The sequence below is a fragment of the Pleurodeles waltl genome, chromosome 1_1, assembly GCF_031143425.1.
Source record: "Pleurodeles waltl isolate 20211129_DDA chromosome 1_1, aPleWal1.hap1.20221129, whole genome shotgun sequence".
NCBI lineage: Eukaryota > Metazoa > Chordata > Amphibia > Caudata > Salamandridae > Pleurodeles > Pleurodeles waltl.
The window spans coordinates 313080875-313100277 of record NC_090436.1 but is presented as its reverse complement, the minus strand read 5'-3'; the positions used below and the strand labels follow the sequence as shown (position 1 = coordinate 313100277).

Here is a 19403-nt window from a genome sequence, read left to right as displayed (position 1 = left end):
CCAGAGCCAACACAGGAGGGTGCTATTTCGACAGTGCGTTCAGAGCACTGCTGAACAACTGTTCTTTTGTACACAACTGCATCTGGGAAAAGACTGAAGAAATATTTCAAAAGGAAATAAACTATTCGGAAAAACTGAATTGTCGCACAGCTCTCAGTGCGCGAGTCCGCTGCCAGACACTCATGCGATAGTAATCGCAAACTCTACTGGGTTTCAGGTGCTTGGTCTATAACCAATTCTTTGAGCAGCGAGATAAATGTGTAGAACTTGCTCCCAGGTACCGGTTTGCTGTTGAATAATACCACCATTCTGTTCTACATACATGGAAATCGTGGTGATGTAACCCAGGAAAGGAACAAGTACAAAAAAAAAAAAAAAAGAGAAGCAACCACCCAGAAATATCCAAGAAGAGAGTGCACCAGAGAGACAAAACAGGTTTACTCAGGCGTCAAAGGCCTTGTTATAGGTGAACCACCTTAACAAAAACGCTGCAGGCAAAAAAAAACAAGTTTGGTCGATTTGGAATACACAACGGTAGTGCAAAAAAAGAGGCAGTTTTATGGACAAGATAAAGTCTGGCAAAATATCTGCCATTTTGTCCTTCCCTACACAAAGGCCAGCGGCTATCAACACCAAACCTATATTGCTCCTCGAAGAAAGTAAGCCTGCATGCCCAACAGAAAACACGCACCCGGCTATTTTCAGCTTTTGAAAAGTAGCATCCACAGAAACACAAATACCTGAACTCTACACTCATACAGCTGATCAATGGCTAATTTTCTTTCCAACCACTCTCTCCTCTGATCACAGACTTAACGAATGCTGGTTACTTCTCCTGGTTATAGTACACATCTGCTCCGAATCCAACAAGAGGACCATGCAGAGCACCTTACATTTCTGGGAGGCGGTTTTAACAGATAGGCAGCGTTCTTTACCTTCACTGACACCCCATGTTTCAGTTAAAGTGCAGGCAAAGTAAGAACTGGTTGCCTCGATGCACTACTCACCAGGCCACCAAATGTGACAGAACGGCCAACACCTCCAGACAAAAAAGTATGTCCCTGTCCGGTCTAACTGTATCTCACAAGATAGCAACCGCAATTCTACCAATAATGCATAAAATGTTTACTTCAAACAAATGGTCAACACTCAGTTTCTGAAAGGAACACAGGCTGACATACCCATACAAATCACAATCAGTAAGTCCACGAGGGAAAAAGGCAAATAAAGGTCTCAAATGCAATACAGCCACATCCTAAACGAATCTTGGATAGCAATACTGTATCCCCCCTCATCACTAAACGGTCCAGGCTAATGAAATGTCCCACTTGCCAATGTTATCACTGCCTAAACCTATAGCTGTAACAGATGTGCATGCATACATGTCATGATACAATGAAGGTCTAGCATGATGAAGTTATCAGCGCATATACATCACACTACTTCCATTTGAAAAACACTTATCATGTTAAATACATTTTTTTAACGTGCAGATTCAAAACTAGGTGATATATATATATGTATATATTACACAGCGGCAGTCACCACTGTGTAGTTAAAGTTAGGAACCAGCTACCACAAGAATAAAGCATTTTCTAGATTGGCAATAACTTTGGAGCGGTTTGACGAGTCTTCACAAAACTCCCCCAAAAATAAATAAATTCATCCACCTCAGCTCCTATGTTATATCTTTTGGGGTGATCCATCAAGCAGAGGCAGAAGAGAGAGAAAAAAAAAAAAAAAAAAAAAAAAAGAAGAGGTTCCCTTGCAATTTCCATGGGGATTTGTTAACAGCGCTGGGCCTAAATGGAAGAACTGAATTACACCAAATTTGGCAGAAAGCTAGATTTTGATCGAGAAATCGTGTTTTTTTTTCTTTTTTCCAATCGGGTGTAAATCTGTTCCGTACTTTGAGAGAAATCAAGGTTAGAACTATTTGTATATTTGGGTGTTGGGTTTGTGGGACCCCCGCGAGAGTCCAATAATCATGCATTTTCAATTAACAGAGTGATCCAATTGGCTGAGAGGGCTTCTTTTCCAGTTGGCCGACTTGTGAGACTGGAGGAGCATGCGCTGTAATTGGCTGGCCACAACATGAAGAGAAATCTTGCAGATGACATTTCAGGACTCAGGCCTGAGTCCTGAAAATTAAAAAATAAGGGGGCATGGTAGGGGTAACATGATTCTCTGAGTCTTGGTGGGAAAATCTGAGAGGGACACCCCTGGGCCTAATTATAATAAAAAAAAATAATAAAAAATATATATATATATATACACACACACACACACATATATATATACACACACACACACACATATATATATATACACACACACATATACATATATATATATATATATATATATATATATATATATATATATATATATATATCTGCGATCCTGTGGGACTCGGTGAGGCTCCCCTGCTCAGGCAAGTCGCTCAGCAGCACAATGGACCGCCCTGACTCCCGCAGGAGTCTTGCAGGATCAGAAAACCATTAATAAAATGGAGGAGGGGAGTAAGCATCTATGGTTGGTTGGCCGCATACAGGCGTTGGGTCCAGCAGCTAATCAACACGGCGCGTGAGGGGTGTGTGTGTGTGTCGCTCTCTCTTGGGGGGGGGGGAAGGCAGTGGGGGCTGCTCAGAGTTACGGGGCTGGTGTTACCTCAGTTAAAGCAAAATGTTTATTTAAAAAAAAAAAAAAAAAAAAAAAAACACTGAAATGAAACAGTTCTAGTTATTTCAAGTAACTAACTTGCACACTTGTCATTCACTGCTTATGACCTCACATATTACAACATTCATGACATCACTGATATCACACTGACAAAAATCTGACACCATTGATGGCAAACACTGTGCACTGTAGAGGCGACTTACAGGTACTTGCAATAATTATAACAACTGAATTTAAGTGTTTATTTAGTGTAAAACATTACATTTAAATTAACATTTTCACTTAACTATACATTCACTTTAAGCTCACTATTATTCAGTGAAGACAGATACAGACACGCACCAAGAATGCACCATGGGGAAGCAATGGAGATGGGCTAAAAAAAAACATTGATGGTAAATAGACTTGGGGGGGGGGGGGGGGGGGGGGAGGAGGAGCTAGACTTAAGGGGCGGGGAGAGCAAATGAGGGACCGCAAGAAACCACATGCACACTCTTGGAGGGCTGAAGTAAAAAAGTAGTTACTTGAAAGTAGACAGTTGATGAATACAGGCCCATCCAAGCAAAATGCTACAGGCGAGGGACAAATTCAAGAAGAAGAAAAGCTGCTGAATAAGCAGCGAGCAAATGAGCAACAAAAAAAAAAAAAAAAACACACAAAAAAAAAAAAACACACACAATCACACAATGGGAAGCAATAGGCTGGCCATAAGCCCACTGTAAGTTTCGGTATGGTCCAAAAGAAGTCTTTGACAGCTAAAAGCAGTGAAATAAAAGAGCATTTGCCACATAAATTCTACCTATGTAACTCAACCTAAGAGATGAAATTTTGATTTCATCCACCCAAGAACGTTGATGTGGTTGCTGTTAGGCGTTGTTCACCATTTCACTTAACTAACAATACATGCTGTCCACCTTTATTTTCTTCTGCTCTTTAAGGTGCATTACCTCTATAGATCTGTGAGCCATTATGCACAATCAATCTCTGAGAAAATTAATGCTGAATGCTAAACACAGGTAAAACAAAACACACACCTACTTCACAAGTGTGTGATCATATTGCTCGCCTGTTACTCATTCTATATCGCGCTAATGCTACTATTCTTTAAAGGTGTTGTATGTAGTGAGGTCAAAACGTCAATCTGCCATGGACAGAAATTACCAACAGCAAGAACATCTCCACATGTAGGTAAGGACAGCTACTGTGTGAAATACTAAGGAGCAATAATGGTACGGAGACATACAAAGCACCAAACTAGTAGGTTGTGAGGAATTAAAGTAGGCAACTGTTGGGTTCTTCTTCTGGTTCCTCGCGCTGTGGAACTGATGAACGAAGAACCAGAGTGTGGAATGTGGGAAGGTCGGGGTTACGACGAGGACTTCCAGAGATGAAATTACCTTCCTCTACGCAAGCAAGTATCCAGTAAGGTCCCGTATTCCTTCCTGCTTGGAGACGGTAACGCAAGCGGCGTGCTCGCGCTTTGGCAGCTGCAGTTCAGGCAGAGCGGAATAGTCTCAGGAGACTGAGACGCGAGGTGTGTACTCGCGAGACAGACGAGAGGTGCGTGCTCGCGCCTCAGCAACAGCACTCTAGGCGGACGTGCTCACGCATTTCCAGCGTCATCGTAGGTCTTCTTGGCAACGGCACACCAAGGAAGATCATTTCTCTTCTAGGGATCTCGCGGAACACGGAAACGTTTGTTCGCAGTGGTGAGGGGTTTACTTGCTCATCGTTGGGACATTTTGAAAGGGAGGAGAACTTTACTTCCACCTGCTAATTATTCTTTCATGACAGCTTCTTCTACCGCCTTACACTAATGAACTATGTAGTTTTGTTGCCTCCTTGCTACAGTCATTGATTACGCACACCTTTCTATTGCATTGTTGCTTCATATAATATTATATAATTGTGTTTTTTGCGAATTTCACATTACCTTGTATTTTGTCATGTTACTTTAATTACGATATGCAACAGTCCATATCTCCACCTTCTCCTTTTGTTCCTAATCCGGCGTCTCCTGATGCTGATTGGGAGCAATGGAAGGAGGCATTTGAAGCATATTTAGACGCTCTTGAGGGTGAATCGTTCACTCACAAGAGGAAGTTTGCGATTTTGAGGCATTGTTTAGGTAATGAGGGTAGGAAAATTTTAAAATATAGTCCTAAAGTGTCCGTGATAACTGCAGTGGGCGAAGGTGATGGAATCGAAGATGAGTATGAGACTGCAATTAAGTCTTTGGACACTAGATTCAAGAGGTGCAGGAATGTTACTTTAGAGAGACATCAATTCTATAAAAGAGTTCACGCTGAAGGCGAATCAGCGTCTAGCTATGTTGGTGCTTTGAGACTTTTAGCGGTTTCGTGTGACTACAAGGATTTTGAGGAAGAAATGATCAAAGACCAGCTCGTGGAGAAAACAAATAATAAGAAGGTACAGGAAGCTCTATTATCTACACACAATTTAACTCTTCAGAAAGCATTGGAGATTGCCACAAGAATTGAAAGTACGACTTCTTTTATGGAGCAAATGTCTATTTCTGAAAAGAAGTTTCATTCTCCGAGGTCTGATGTATTTACAGTCAATTCTAAATTTTAAAAAAATATAAGGGGTATTCACCACAAGCCTCAAACGGTAAATCTGATAAGAAATTTACGAGATTATTAGAATGTTATAGATGTGGCAGTACTGCACATTTGGGTAATGCAAAGTTTTGTCCGGCTATCGATAAAATGTGCCAAATGTTATAGGAAAGGCCATTTTGCAAGAGTATGCAAGGCAAACAGATCTAACAATGAGTCTAACAAGGTAAACAATGTGGATGCGAATAATTCTCCTTCTTCTAGCAGTAACGAAGAGGAAGTATTCATAGTGAATACTGGTCTCACCGACCACTGTACAAGAAGACCCTTCTGTTTGGTAGAGGTAAACGGAATTCAAGTTCAGATGATGGCTGATTCTGGATCTCCCTTTACTCTCTTAAGTGATTCCAAGTGGAATGAATTATTTAAAGGTGGTGGAATCATTTTAAACCAGTCACGTATTCAACCAATTGGGTATGGAGGGAAATCAATTGACGTAATTGGTGAGTTTCAAGCTAATATTAGGTTTAAGAACAACACAACGTCTGCTACCATATATGTTGCTAAGGATAATGCTTGTCTTTTGGGGTGGTTTGATCAGGGTAAATTGGATTTGGTTTTGGATCTGAATAACCCTGAACAAGTTATAACAAGAAGTGATTTCATGCCTGTATCCTCTGTAACGTGTGAACAGTGGGAATCTCGCTATCCTGAGATTTTTAATGATAAGGTAGGGTTATACAAGGGGTTCTCTCATAAAATCAGAATTAATGACAATGCCCTACCTAAGGTGCACAAAGTGCGAAAAGTCCCCGTCACTTTGAGGGAGGATTTCAAGAAAGAATTAGACAAACTTTGTACACAGGACATAATTGAACCTATTGAGTCCTCAGATTGGGGGTCACCGGTGGTTTTAGCTCGCAAGGCCAACGGAATGTTAAGAATGTGTGTGGATTTGCGTGATCTTAACGATCAAATTTGGGTTGATCAATACCCATTACCCAACATAACAGAAATGTTATCTTCTGTTAAGGGCGGGAGAATGTTTTCTTTGCTCGATATGACTTCTGCTTACCACCAAATTAGTCTTCACCCTAGTTCTAGACACTACACCGCTTTCATCACTCCTTTTGGATTGTTTCAATTTAAACGCATGCCGTTTGGGTTGGCGTCCGCTTCCGCTGTCTTCCAGAGGACAGTTGAAAGTATGTTTAGAGGCATGAGGGGTGTGATGGCGTTTCAGGATGACATTCTAGTTTATGGCAAAGATTTGTGTGAGCATAATGATAGATTAAGCGAGGTATTGGATACACTGAAACTGAAGGGAGTAACTCTCAGTTCAAATAAGTGTCGTTTTGGAGTATCCATGGTGAATTATTTAGGATTTGAACTGTCAGCTGATGGCATCAAACCCAAGATGAGTTTGGTGAAGGCTATTCAAGATTTTATTTGTCCTGAAAACAAAGATCAACTAAGGTCCTTCATGGGTTTAATAGAGTTTTATGCCAGATTTGTACCTAATTGTTCGGAAAAAAACTTACAATCTGAGGAAATTATTGAAAAAGAATACTAAATTTATGTGGAATGCCGACTGTGAGCGTGAATTTGGTGATATTAAGCAAGAGATTTTCCAAGCAATTCCCTTGAAACCTTTTGATACCCGAGATTACACTATTATTAGGACTGATGCTAGTCAGAAAGGTTTAGGAGCGGTATTGTTACAGAAAAGGGATGATAGGGAGGAGGTTGTCGCATTTGCTTCAAGGAGCTTGAAAGGTGCCGAAGCAACTTATTCTGTAATTGAACGCGAGGCTTTGGCATGTTGGTGGGGCATTAACCACTTTAGACAATTTGTATGGGGTACAAGGTTTTCGGTTCGAACTGATCACAAGCCGTTAGTTCAACTTTTTACTGCCAAAGGTGCAGAAAGGGCTACTTCACGAATAGCTAAGTGGCAATATAAATTACGTGAGCACAACTTCAAGTTAGAGTATATTCCTGGTAAAAAAGAACATTCTGGCCGATTGTTTGTCTAGATTAACAACCACTGATCCTTTAGAAGAAATATCTATGGATCCCAATCCCAATGATGAAGATGGAGAGGTTGTTGTCTGCATAATAGATGAACTACTGAATGGAGCATTGAGTGAACAAGAGTGGAGGGAAGCTTCTGAAGAGGATGATGAAATCAAGTCAATTGTGCATGGTGTTGTGAATGGGTGGTCGCAGTGGTCTCCAGATGGTGATATTAAAGAGAAGTTTAAACATGTTTTTGATGAATTGTCGGTAATTAATGGATTATTATTCAGGTCGAATTTGCTGGTGGTGCCGAGGGAATGAGAAATAGGGTTTTGAACCTTGCGCATGAGGGTCATATTGGTATGCGTGCCATGAAAAGGAGGGTCAGAGAAGGATTTTGGTGGCCTGGAATGGATAAGTGTGTCGAGCACTTCGTAAGAGACTGCGTCTATTGTGCAGCCAGTGACAAATCTCAAATTACAGTTCCTAGTCCTGTAGAAGCGATCTGTGTTCCTGATAAACCCTGGAGCAAGTTAGCAATTGATATAATTGGGCCTGTGAATTTATCAATTGGATCTCAGGAATATGGGTTTGTGCTAATAGATTTTTACAGTAGATGGCCGGAAGTAAAATTTGTTAAAGTACCTGACTCGAATAATATGATCCGATGGGTGGAAGGAATTTTTGCCAGGGAAGGAATTCCTGATGAAATTTTTACGGACAATGGTTCTCAATTTACTTCGGGCCAATTTGCAGAGTTTGTGAATTTCTTAGGAATCAAACACACTAAATCCTCTTTATACCATCCTAGGAGTAATGGATTAGTAGAGAGATTCAACAGGGTCCTCAAGGACAATATTCAATTGTCTAAGGTGGGTGGTTTGCATTGCAAGAGCGAGTTGGATAAGTTGTTGTGGGCTGTGCGCACTACTAACAATACAGATACCCAAGTGTCATCTTTCGTTTTATTACGGGGACGTGTTCCTTCCTCAAAATTGACTAGAGAATGGATGGGTCATTTTCGTGTGCCTTGGTATAAGGTTGATGGTGTGAAGGAGAGACGCCAAGTCGCGCAACAGAAATATGTGCAGAGTACACATGTATCTCGTTGTCGTAAATTCGATTGGAAGATTGGTGATGTAGTGAGAGTGAGGTGTCCAAGGTACACAGGTTTGTCCAAATTTTCTAGCGGTAAGAAAATAATACAAGTTGGCGATAGCGCAGTTAAACTGGATGACGGTAAATGGTGGAACAAGGACAAGATATCCCTTACCAAGCCTCATACTGCAAAGCATATTATCCGTATGGACAGTAGTGGCAAGAGTGTTGAACGTCTTGGAGTACAGTCTCCACTTACAACAAAATTGATCAAATATACTAAGAGGGCTATCAATCCTCCTAAGAAACTCGATGATTACATTATGCATTTTGGTAGCTTTGCATCTAAAATAATCGATTTTCCTGTGCGTCCAAATAGACGTTCATCCAGAACTGTTAAAGCTCCTGTGAGATTAGAAGATTATACATGCTAGTGTAATGGCTAGATTATTCTGTTATGAATGTTTTTTCATGTTCAGTTTTCTTCCTTCAAGGATTGTATTTTAAGTTTTTTTTGATTTTGTAAATTAAATAGTTTTTATTGTTGTTAAATTTGTTGTAAGGGAGGAGATGTGTTGGGTTCTTCTTCTGGTTCCTCGCGCTGTGGAACTGATGAACGAAGAACCAGAGTGTGGAATGTGGGAAGGTCGGGGTTACGGCGGCAGTTGGAGCCGTAGACTGATGAGGGAGGACGGGTGGAAGGAGCTGTCTTAAGAATGCAACTACAATAAAGATTTATCCTGCTTACCTGGACTCGAGTGAACGGCTAGTCCTTTCAGCAACCATATGCAAATGGCCGACATCTTTCTCTATATATCTGCACACTATTTTCACGTTCGTCATTTTAATCATCTTACTGGGGATATGTACATATGGGTTATTTATATAGCAGTAGTAAAGTAGCAAAATGGTACATGGAAACCGAATACCGGTGGTATATGAAAGGTTACATTGCATGTTGGGACACTTACAAGAGCGATGTAAATTACTTTAAAAGGAGCAGAGAGATAAACGAAAGGAAAACTTAGTTCAGATGTGAGAGGAAGAATGACGTGGTAAGTTCTGAAATCATTTTCAAGCAAACCAAAGAGTGAACCATGAGACGCACGCAATTCTATACAATGGGAGCACATCAAAGTGCTTCACTGAGTGCCAGAAGTGCAATATTAGAGTCTTGAAACCGCACAATAATCAGAACTGTAGCATAGTAATGATAAAAATTGATAGTCTACCTTCATATACATATGGGGAGATAGAACTAGTTGACTTACCTAACTAATAGAAGCTATTCGAAATGTTGGTGGGTACAAAAGCAGCGCCCACATTTATAGGAAATGTGTGTGGATAATGAAGAAAAATAAAATCAACTGTTGATCGTATAAGCTGCTGTAAAACACTATAAAATATAGTTTTTCTTAAAGAGACTGCTAAAATGGCCATCACCACATCAACACTAGAGTGGATTAACCCCATAGACAAGGGTTTTCATTTTCCAACAGCAAATATGTTACTAAGCACCACAAACAGGCACAAGGAACTGGAACAAGTAACAGTGGTGCAGACGACACAGTACTGACATGTTCCAAACACACCGCAAAAATCATCACTTGACAAATAGTTACTACAATCACCACTGTAAGTTAGAGATCTTGTCAACTCGCAATGCAAACACACAGTGCTCTCTCTAAGCAGCTGCAATAATGTCACTCAATTAGTGACACTGACAAAGCTTATCACCTCAATGCACATCACACCGGCCACAGCAACCATCATCAAACAGAGGACTACCTCAGTGAGTCATAACATTCATGCAGGATTCCTGAACTTCACTCTCTCAGGGTTCAATATAGTTCCGGGGAGGAAGGCTTCGTTGTTTTCACTTAATCACTGTTCTAAATGAGTTCCATGTAGATCCATTGTATGTGAGTCTATTTATCCGGGCCTACGCAGAATACTCATCTAGGGTATCTGATGCTACATAAATGTTTAGAAGGCGGTCAACAAGCAAGTCGTACACTAAAGACTTTTAAAATACATTTAAACTTTGTAACGATGCGTCTACAAGAAAATGACTCATTTAACATGATTCAGGAATCACAGCCTACCTTTTAACTGTCTGATTGTCTTAACTGTATGCGTGGCGTCACTGTTTACCCTCTAGCATGAAATTAACCAATGGGATCTGCCCATCAGTTTAATCTTTTCATGTAACCGCTCGATTTCACTGCTATTATGTTTTGTTTTTTTAATTAGAAGCACAATAAATTAATATTGTTAATTTAACAAAAGGCAACACGGCATAGTCCTTTACACATTTGCACCAAGAAATAAAGTACTGACGACCATTTAAGACCACATTAATTCTAACATCTGGAGATAATGAACACTGTTCAACCACACTGCTTAAACAATACACTGATGTATTCATATTTCCTGCCCACGATGTACCCTTTCAAAGGCAAACCCTTAAAGTGCCCCTGCGGAATTACAGCCCCTAAACTGCGAACCACAAAGTTTCAACAGTGAACCCAATGACTGCAGACCAGCCAGAGGCATATTATCAACAAACTAATAGTTGGACACGTTTACCCTTTTAGAATAACCTCTAAAAAGCAGGCATGGGGAAACTCAGTGTTTCCCTTCTAAAGCTTAAAATAAAATATTTCTTGACAAGCATAATATTTCCACGTGTTGTGTGCCATTAGTGGAGGTATATCTTCCTTAAAAAGGATGTGTCGCTTTTCAACCACAAAATAGGACAGCGCGATATTAGCAAATACAGAAATTAGTCTCCGTTTAAGAGACAACACAAATGGATGCAGGGCATCAATGTAATATTTCTAATATATCAAGTCAGTCAATAAAGTACAAACACGGTTTGGGAAGAAGTATTTAAATAGACCCCAGTAAATGATGGGCTGCACAAAGCCTCTTCGGTTTGATTAAAATCACACCTATTTATTCAAGTCTAAACACATGTGCAGTTCCTAAGCACAATCACAAAGGACTGCATGTTATATACAAGCATGTGTGAATTTTTACCATGTTTGAAAAGGAAGCTTTGTCTCAGCAGAAGTGTACCAGAAGACAAAATTGCAATAAACGTATTACAAATAAACCCATAGGTTTACTAGGGCTCACTCTGAAAAAACGCAAAGTTAAATTGTGCGACGGAAATAGCACTTGTCTTTGAGGGGTTCAATCACAAAAAATGCGATTTCGAAAGCTAACGCACTGCGACATTCCTGTCACTTTATAGAACTTCATTAAATGAGTGCCTTCAGGTATTATTTAGGCCATTTGCTGTGCTCTTCAACCTAACTTTCTCTAACTAAAGGTTTCAAAATGATGGACGCTTCAATTGAAAGGTGGCCTTTTCATCGGCTGCGCTATAGGGTCGAAAGGGTTAAGCACGTCTTTAAGGTTTTTGGATAGTTTTAAACTACATCAACTAAGAACAAAATACATGGAAGCCTGTCAAATTACTAAAAGCCCAGCTCTACTCTAATGTATTGTTAGAGTCTAATTGTGGCGTCTGTGGCCACCCGTATTAACAAAAAAACAACATAGCTACTATACTGTAATAAGATATTACAGCTGACTTGTGACAGCACAATGCCTCTGTACTTGGGGCCGCACAAACAGAGAGGACAGAAAAGGAAGGTCACTCAGCAAAACAGCACCTACGGAGTAACAATGGAAGAGATTTACAGCCCTTTTTTTTTTCTTTAAACAATTTTTCCTAAAAAGTAATTAACATTAACGGACAAAGAAAGGTTTATAACAGAGCTAATTCTTTCAACCACTTAGGCCCATATTTATACTTTTTAGCGCCGCATTTGCATTACTTTTTTATGCAAAAGCAGCGCGAACTTCCAAAATACAATGGCATTTTGAGTTTGCGCCAATTTAGCGTCAAAAACGACGCAAATGCGGCACTAAAAAAGTATAAATATGGGCCTTAATTCTGAGCTATATTCAGTTTTGAAAGCGTCTTACATGAATGCGTAAACATTTTTTGCAATAAACTGCAAGCTGCATAATGAGCTATTTTCAGAGTACATACTGTACATGTATTGTATATTTCAAGAATGACTTTCATATAAGGAGTAAAACACCAATAACTTAAGGCATAGGGCGAGAGTCTGACTATGTATTATAAGGAATACAATACCCTCTGCTGCACATTTAAAGGATATTGCAAATCACCTCAGTTTTCCGTGACCACCTAAAGCAACTTTGCTTTCAGGATCAATCCACTCCGATCACTCTTCAGTGGCAAGCAATAGCCTTAGAATGCACAGTGTATGGTACTTTATTCCACTTATTGCACCAGTAGGTGATGGTAACTAGGCAGTTACCAATAGAAAAGAGTAGTAGTTTAAAAGAAACAGTAATTCTCAGGGTTTAAGAAAAAACATGTGCTTAAATTTTTTACAGTGAAAAGGATTCATATACAAAAGTAAGAATACCCGTGTCTACTGAGAAGCTCGAAATTAACTGACCACACGTCATGACTCAGGTGGTGCATGTAAGGCTCACGTCAAAATTCCAAGGCTACTACTAGTCAGAGAAAATCCTCCCTACATTACTATAAAATGCGAAGGAGCACATAGCCTTCCAAATTGTTCAAGATGTTCCTTTTCAATTACTATTCTTTGCTATCTCGTGCCCTTCCACCCATTTTATGTACGCATTCCAGCCCCTTCACCCCCCACCCCCCCCCCCACCCCCCCCCCCACCCCCGGGAAGTTAGGAGTAGTTCAGATTGTGGAGGTACATTACAACGTAATAAAACATTGCCTGGACTATTTAAGAAGGAGCACCTGTGTCTGAAATTATTTGAAGTATTCTTGGCGCTCAGACCAGCCGTGGATGAGTTCACATGGTAAGATATTTCACAAGTATTAGGTAGATTTAGAAGAAATCATCTGCTTAATGATCATCATTGGCACTGTAAAGCTATGTTTTATCTCGTTTCCTAAAGTGAGGGCGCTGCCCGAGTAGACGTCAGAGCGCTTAACAAGAAGGCACTGGACACTCTACAAAAACGTAGGATACAATATTTTCCTTCAAATCAATTAGAGTAACGATCAAACTCCGTAGATATGGCCGAGGCATCCGGTTATTTAATGTACAGCTAGACGAAGAGGTTAGTTTGAGGGAAATGGTACGATTTTTTTTTTTTTTTTTTAATTGCAACAGCTGGAAGGAGACCTAATTAGGACAGTGAGTAAAGTAACATCACAGAGACCCGTGAATTATAAATGCTGTATGTGTACAACTGCAGAATGTTCCCATTATGTAAGCAATCGTGAGAATTTCGTAACTAATAACTAAGCCTATAAATATGCTACACAATGCACACCCTGCCAAAATGCCATCGACAGTAATTCTCTGCCCAGGTTCACTTGAAATGTTCTGCCGGCCTTGGCCTTTGCTCCCTGAATGGCTGACATCCGGTAAGCTCCCGCCCCACAAGCAGCAGGAGAATTTCAAACTTCCAAGAGTGCACTGGGGCATGCAGAAAAACACATCATTTCAAGCAGCTAACATTAACGCTCCGGTACACACACGACACACAATAATGGCAGAACAAGGCTAACGACCGGTGCCAGCACAAAGCTTCTCGCGCCGGTCTCGCGCTCTGTGCAGTTCAAGAATCATTTAGCGGCAGCTCTGGTTCCGAGCAGCCTCCTGGGGCACCAGAGATAGACTGGCAGGGATTTCCCACAACGGTCAGGTTACAGGTAACGCCTTGTTCCTTAGTGGAAAGCAGACAGATCATGCATTGTTTTCTGAATGCGAAAAATGGAGAAGGCAGGCAGCTGACAGGAAAGGCCGGACAGTGCGTGCCTTTCATGGATACAAAGAGAGCGCGGCGGTTTACTCTTCCACTTGGAGGGGAGACTCGGTGCAAGAATATACCCCGAATTCTGCAGCAAATGTTCTTTCTTAGCAATCCTCTGCTCTATGTTGATCACTCGAGGCCTGCGCAAATCCCAGTCAGAACTTGGCTCCAGACAGGTGCAGACAATGGTGTCCCACGTCTTTGAGGAGGCTCGGGTTCCCTCGCCCCTAGCTGTATGCCTTGCAGGTTCTCGCTGTGTGTGAAAGCGCACTACGAGGTAAGCTGTCAGGTATATGAAGCAGGCACCAATTTATGCCAAAGCCCCCTCCCAACGAGATTTTTACCAGCAGTGCTAAAAACTACAAAGTCTACCAAAAGAGCATGTGGCTTCCTAATCCACCCCAGAATACACGAAGCCCATTTAGTATATGAAAAACTTTGGATAGTGTCATAACTGTCATCAACCAGTTGTAATGAAGATTACTGTGATACCTTTAAATGGCATATTTAGAAACAAAACATTGTTAAGAAATGTCAACATTGCTTTGGGTTCGATAGCCAACCATATTCACCTAACAGATCAAACCTACCTGCATGAACCATAACACAATGTCTACAATGAAACAATACTATTGCGCTCAGGGGGGCATAAGGCCGTACATAAAAAATAAAAATAAAATAAAAAAACACATGCTGTCAATCTACAGCAACTGTGCCCAAAAGCTCCAGCCCCAACTTAACTACCCCTCACCCAATATTCACGATGGACTTCCAAAGGATTGGATAATAAAGGTCATAAGAATTGTCTCTCCATCATGAGCCCGTAAACTACCAAACCCCTCGATGGCCAACGTTGAATGTAAAAATCTTGTTCCATGCAAAGCCTTATTGTGATAAACTGCGAGATGTAAGGTCCTCAAGAGCATTAATAACGGATTATAACAACACTAACTCAGCCAGGTTCCTATGGAAGAAGAGTAAAATGAACAAAAACAGCATTCACGAGTCAGATATTTGCTTCAGTAAAACAGCACGCAACTATTTCCAAAACAATTCCCAGAGAATAGAAAGTGCTGTGATTGGTTGGCGGTTATTGTTCTGGTGGCAGGAGAAGGTTTAGAAGGAGTGGGAGGGGAAAAGGTAGAACCTTCGTGTCTGCTAGGTTTTGCATCACCTAAGTCTCATTTCACTGGTACACCTGGCCTCACACCAGTAACATGCTTCTGGCTTTCTAGCTCCAATAGGAACCAAAGAGAATCGCTTATATACATAAATAAGGCAGAGGCGCAACTGAAGCAGCCACCACTTCACTACAGGTCCAAGGCGCAGGCAGGCTATGTGTGACAAGGGTCAGAGGAGTGAGGTTCCCCTCTTCCAGCCCAGCCTATGGCAGCCACCCTCGACTTAATACTGGGGATGGATGAGTGCCGCCATGAACTCCAAGAGTAAAATCAAATCAAAACACTCATACTAGACACACATAAATGGGTCTGTGTGCGGGGACTTTACTGAAGAAAGCCTGCAAACAGTCAAAAAAGAGACAAAACATATGTAAGTAGCAAGAACCAAAACAAGGTATGTGCACTTTATTGGACACATCTACAAGCAAGACAAGATACTACAGAAACAAACGGACATAGCATTAAGCAGGCTAGAATAGCCCCAAAGCAAGATGAACGTAAAGCACTCAACCAATATGCACATAAAACAGGGCTGCACACAACACACGGAGTTTTTTTTTTTTCTACAAAAGAACGAGAAAGCATACGAGGTAGGCAATACATACAAAACAAAATTCAATTAAAAGAAATATGCTTCTGAAGGACTCGTTTGCATGATACTCCCAACCAACAGCAAGAGCTGAAGGAGGCAAGCAGATCTTGCACTTACTAGAAAAGGCAAGTGATCACCAAAGAAGCATGCACACAGAGCAACCAGTCTGCAGGATCCTCTAGAAATCTAATGTAATCAGTTCGCATTAATTCCCACCACCTGCAATGTCACTGCGCTAGTAAATGGCAAGACCAGTGCATCCAACTTTAGCCAGGGCAAGTATTGGATAGTACAGTCCAAATGTAGAACACATACAAATTTTGCAGACAATGGGAGTTCAACAACAAACGATTTAAAAAATACAATTATACGTGATTATGGGGTTTCTCAAAAAGCTCACCCTCGTTTGTAAATGTGTTTCAAAGATCCTCACTGTAGAACAAAAAAAACAAAAACACACATGGCACTATTAAACTGACTGCCTGCTAAATAAGGTGGTGTAAACGATACCCCTAACACAATCACAACAAATCCAGTGGTAATGTCGCTATCACACATGGCAGCACTTTAAGCCACACAAATAAAATGTAGTAATTGAAGACTGCTGACACGCAGGATATGCATACACCAACCCGCAAAATATGCAGAGCCAGTATTAAGCAAATCATACAAATGACAAAAAAAAAAAAAGACGCAAAAGGAGCGTTTCATGTGCAACATAGATCTGATAAAAACGCCACAAAGCTTTAACAACGAAACGTCAGCCCCTCAAGCGCAACGACCACACAAGGCAGCAGAAAGAGGCAAGACCAACCCACAAGCTTCAGACAATAAAGGATCAACTACTCATAGCATTATCAACTGCAACTACTCGTTGGGAAAATAACTATAAAAGCACTTAATTAGGAACATGGAGCTCAGAAACAGTGGGCATCAAAACACTGAAAACAGTACACAAGGTACCCACACAAGATATCGGACAGTCACCGAAATTGCGTTAAATATTTACAAGGCAAGAAGATCAGCGTCAGAGCCCCCAAATCAACCAGAGAGAAGAATTGTTAAAAAAAAATAAAACGGTGATCAGAGTGGGGCAGAATCAAGACTGAGACCGCTAGCACTAGGGACCCTGTGCCCACTCTGTCAGACTCCCTTCAACCCCGCGCTGACACCCCCTGAGCGCTACCCCACGAGCACCGGCAACACAAACTGCGGCACCGAGAGCCTGCTCCCCGCTCAAAGGAAGCACCCGACAGCCCGGCCCCCGTAGCGCCCCTGCTCGCGCTGACCCCGTGCAATGCCGCACTGCCCGAATGCCTTTCAGCACCCCTCACCGTCCGATCCTTCTTCCGCGCACACAGCGCCCGCTCCCGGCACAAGCGGACGCGGCTTACCTTCCAGCCGGAGCCGGGCTCCCGGCGCAGTCCTCGGGGTCAAGTTCCTGAGCTCCACGTCCGCACTGCGGGAGCACGGGCTGGAAGCCGCCTCCGCCGGACAGGAAGAACAGCGGGGCATCTGCAGGGTCCAGCCCCGGGGCGCCCTCGGGCTTGTCCAAGTCCACGCTCCGCACTTTACGCAGCTGCTTGCCCCTCCAGTCGGCTCTGGGCGGCTCCCTGCCACCGCCACCGGGATCCCGAAGGCCGGCATGACCCCCAGGCTCGGCACCGCTAGCGCTCGCGGAGCCTGACCCACCAGACGCCTGCAACCCGGAGGACGCACTCCTGTTCCCGGCCGCGGCCGCCATTTTTTCGGCCAAGGTTTACATTGACTCCGCTGGACCCGGCTCAGAGCGGAGGGAGGGGTCGTGGCCCGGGAGGCGGGTCTGCCGTGACGTCGCCACACGAGCCGTGGAGCCACGCGGAGGGAGGACGGGACTCCTCAGAGGGGCAATAGACATAAACGATATACTACGAGCAGCACGTTGTTCGCAGGATTCGCAGTCCCGTCGGAATGCCGCGTGACTGTGGTCGCTCTAAATTTAATGATTATAAGATTAGCGTTCCGTTCAGATGGAAGAGGGGGGACTTCTATACACGTATAGCATGGTAGTTACTTAATGAAACCACCCTTTCCACAGCCACGTGTTAGCATTGTGTCTTACACGTTTAAGAGGTTTGAACTTTTAGAACTGCTTTAATTTACCTGTCAGACCGGGTTCCAGAAAATTTATATCTGGATGTGCCAAGGGTGCGTTTTGTAGGGGCAATTTGTGCCCAATTTTCGGCAAATCTGGAGGTAGCCTACAATCTGGGCTCTCGTGCCACTGCACCTGCTGCATTTGTGGCAGGTAAACCCCTGTCTTCTCTTACCCAACACACACCTCCACACTGCAGCTTGCCTCACACATGAGCTAAGCACCCCACTAGGCTGTTTTCTTTTTACGGGCATTCACAGAGTTTTGTCTCAAACAACAGAAAAATAGGGAAACTCATCTAAAGGCGGTATTTTTCTCCCTATCAGTACACAAGTAAAAGAGCTACTATTAAAACGATGCCCTATAAAATGTATTATGCAGATTTCTCATTGACCCCTGACGGACAATTAAAGTAAACAAAAGTGAAACAAAAAAAACACATTTGCCAACAAGGAGGAAGCACTTAACAGATGCTTTCTCTGTGGACTCTTTTGCTGTTACTGGGAGTGCCAAAGGTCATGTTTAGGTGGGCCTGGCCTATGTTGTAATGGTTTGTACATGCAAGCGTGCGAGCTCTGGAGAAGCGCGAGGTCTTGACGGTTCTGATGCCGGGTTGCCACGGAGACCAGTCCGTGGTGCGGGCAGTTACGGGGAGCCAGCAAGAGGTAGGCGCTGATCCTTGTTACTGGAATAAATATTACAACTATTAACTACGGCTTGGTATTGCTTTTACTACAACATTTTGGTGACGAGTTGCCGGTTCTGGAAGCCAGTGGCAGGGTATCAGCAGATGTGAACTACGCGTGTGGTAGCTCATTGACGGCATTGATCTCATTTTAAAGGTAATGGAGGCTGCGTTCCTTACCTGTGCTAGTTGATGAAGAGATATCGACTGCCTCAATCTTTTCAGACAAGAACTAATTTTAGAGGAAAGTACCTAGTGAAGTACTTCTCTAGTGAAAGGATAAAAGGACTAAAAAAAAAAAAACCCAGAGAGATATCAGAAGGAAGTACATAAGGAGGAAATTTGAATGCCTTGAACATTGGTGTTTCACCTATTTAATTATTTTAAGGCGATTAAAGGTACTAACTGTACAGTGAACTAAATTAATATGGATATGCCGACAATCACAGCACCTCCTCCATTCTTGTCAATACCAGGGCAGCCAGCAATAGAATGGGAGGAATGGCTGGACATTTTTGATAATTATTTAGAAGCTTTGGATGGACAAAGATTCCGCCGTAGTAGGAAGAAAGCTATTTTATT

General features: G+C 42.2%; 1 protein-coding gene across 1 annotated transcript in view; it reads right to left on the bottom strand.

The window, feature by feature from the left end:
• The window catches only part of MAP3K1 (mitogen-activated protein kinase kinase kinase 1), a 416577-nt gene extending 398745 nt beyond the window's left edge, over positions 1 to 17832 (bottom strand). Inside the window, exon 1 of the mRNA XM_069222317.1 lies at positions 17397 to 17832. Within this exon, the coding sequence (XP_069078418.1) occupies positions 17397 to 17746 (350 nt within the window). The 5' untranslated portion in view covers positions 17747 to 17832. The remainder of the gene's footprint in view (positions 1 to 17396) is intronic.
• Between the last annotated feature and the right edge of the window lie 1571 nt (positions 17833 to 19403).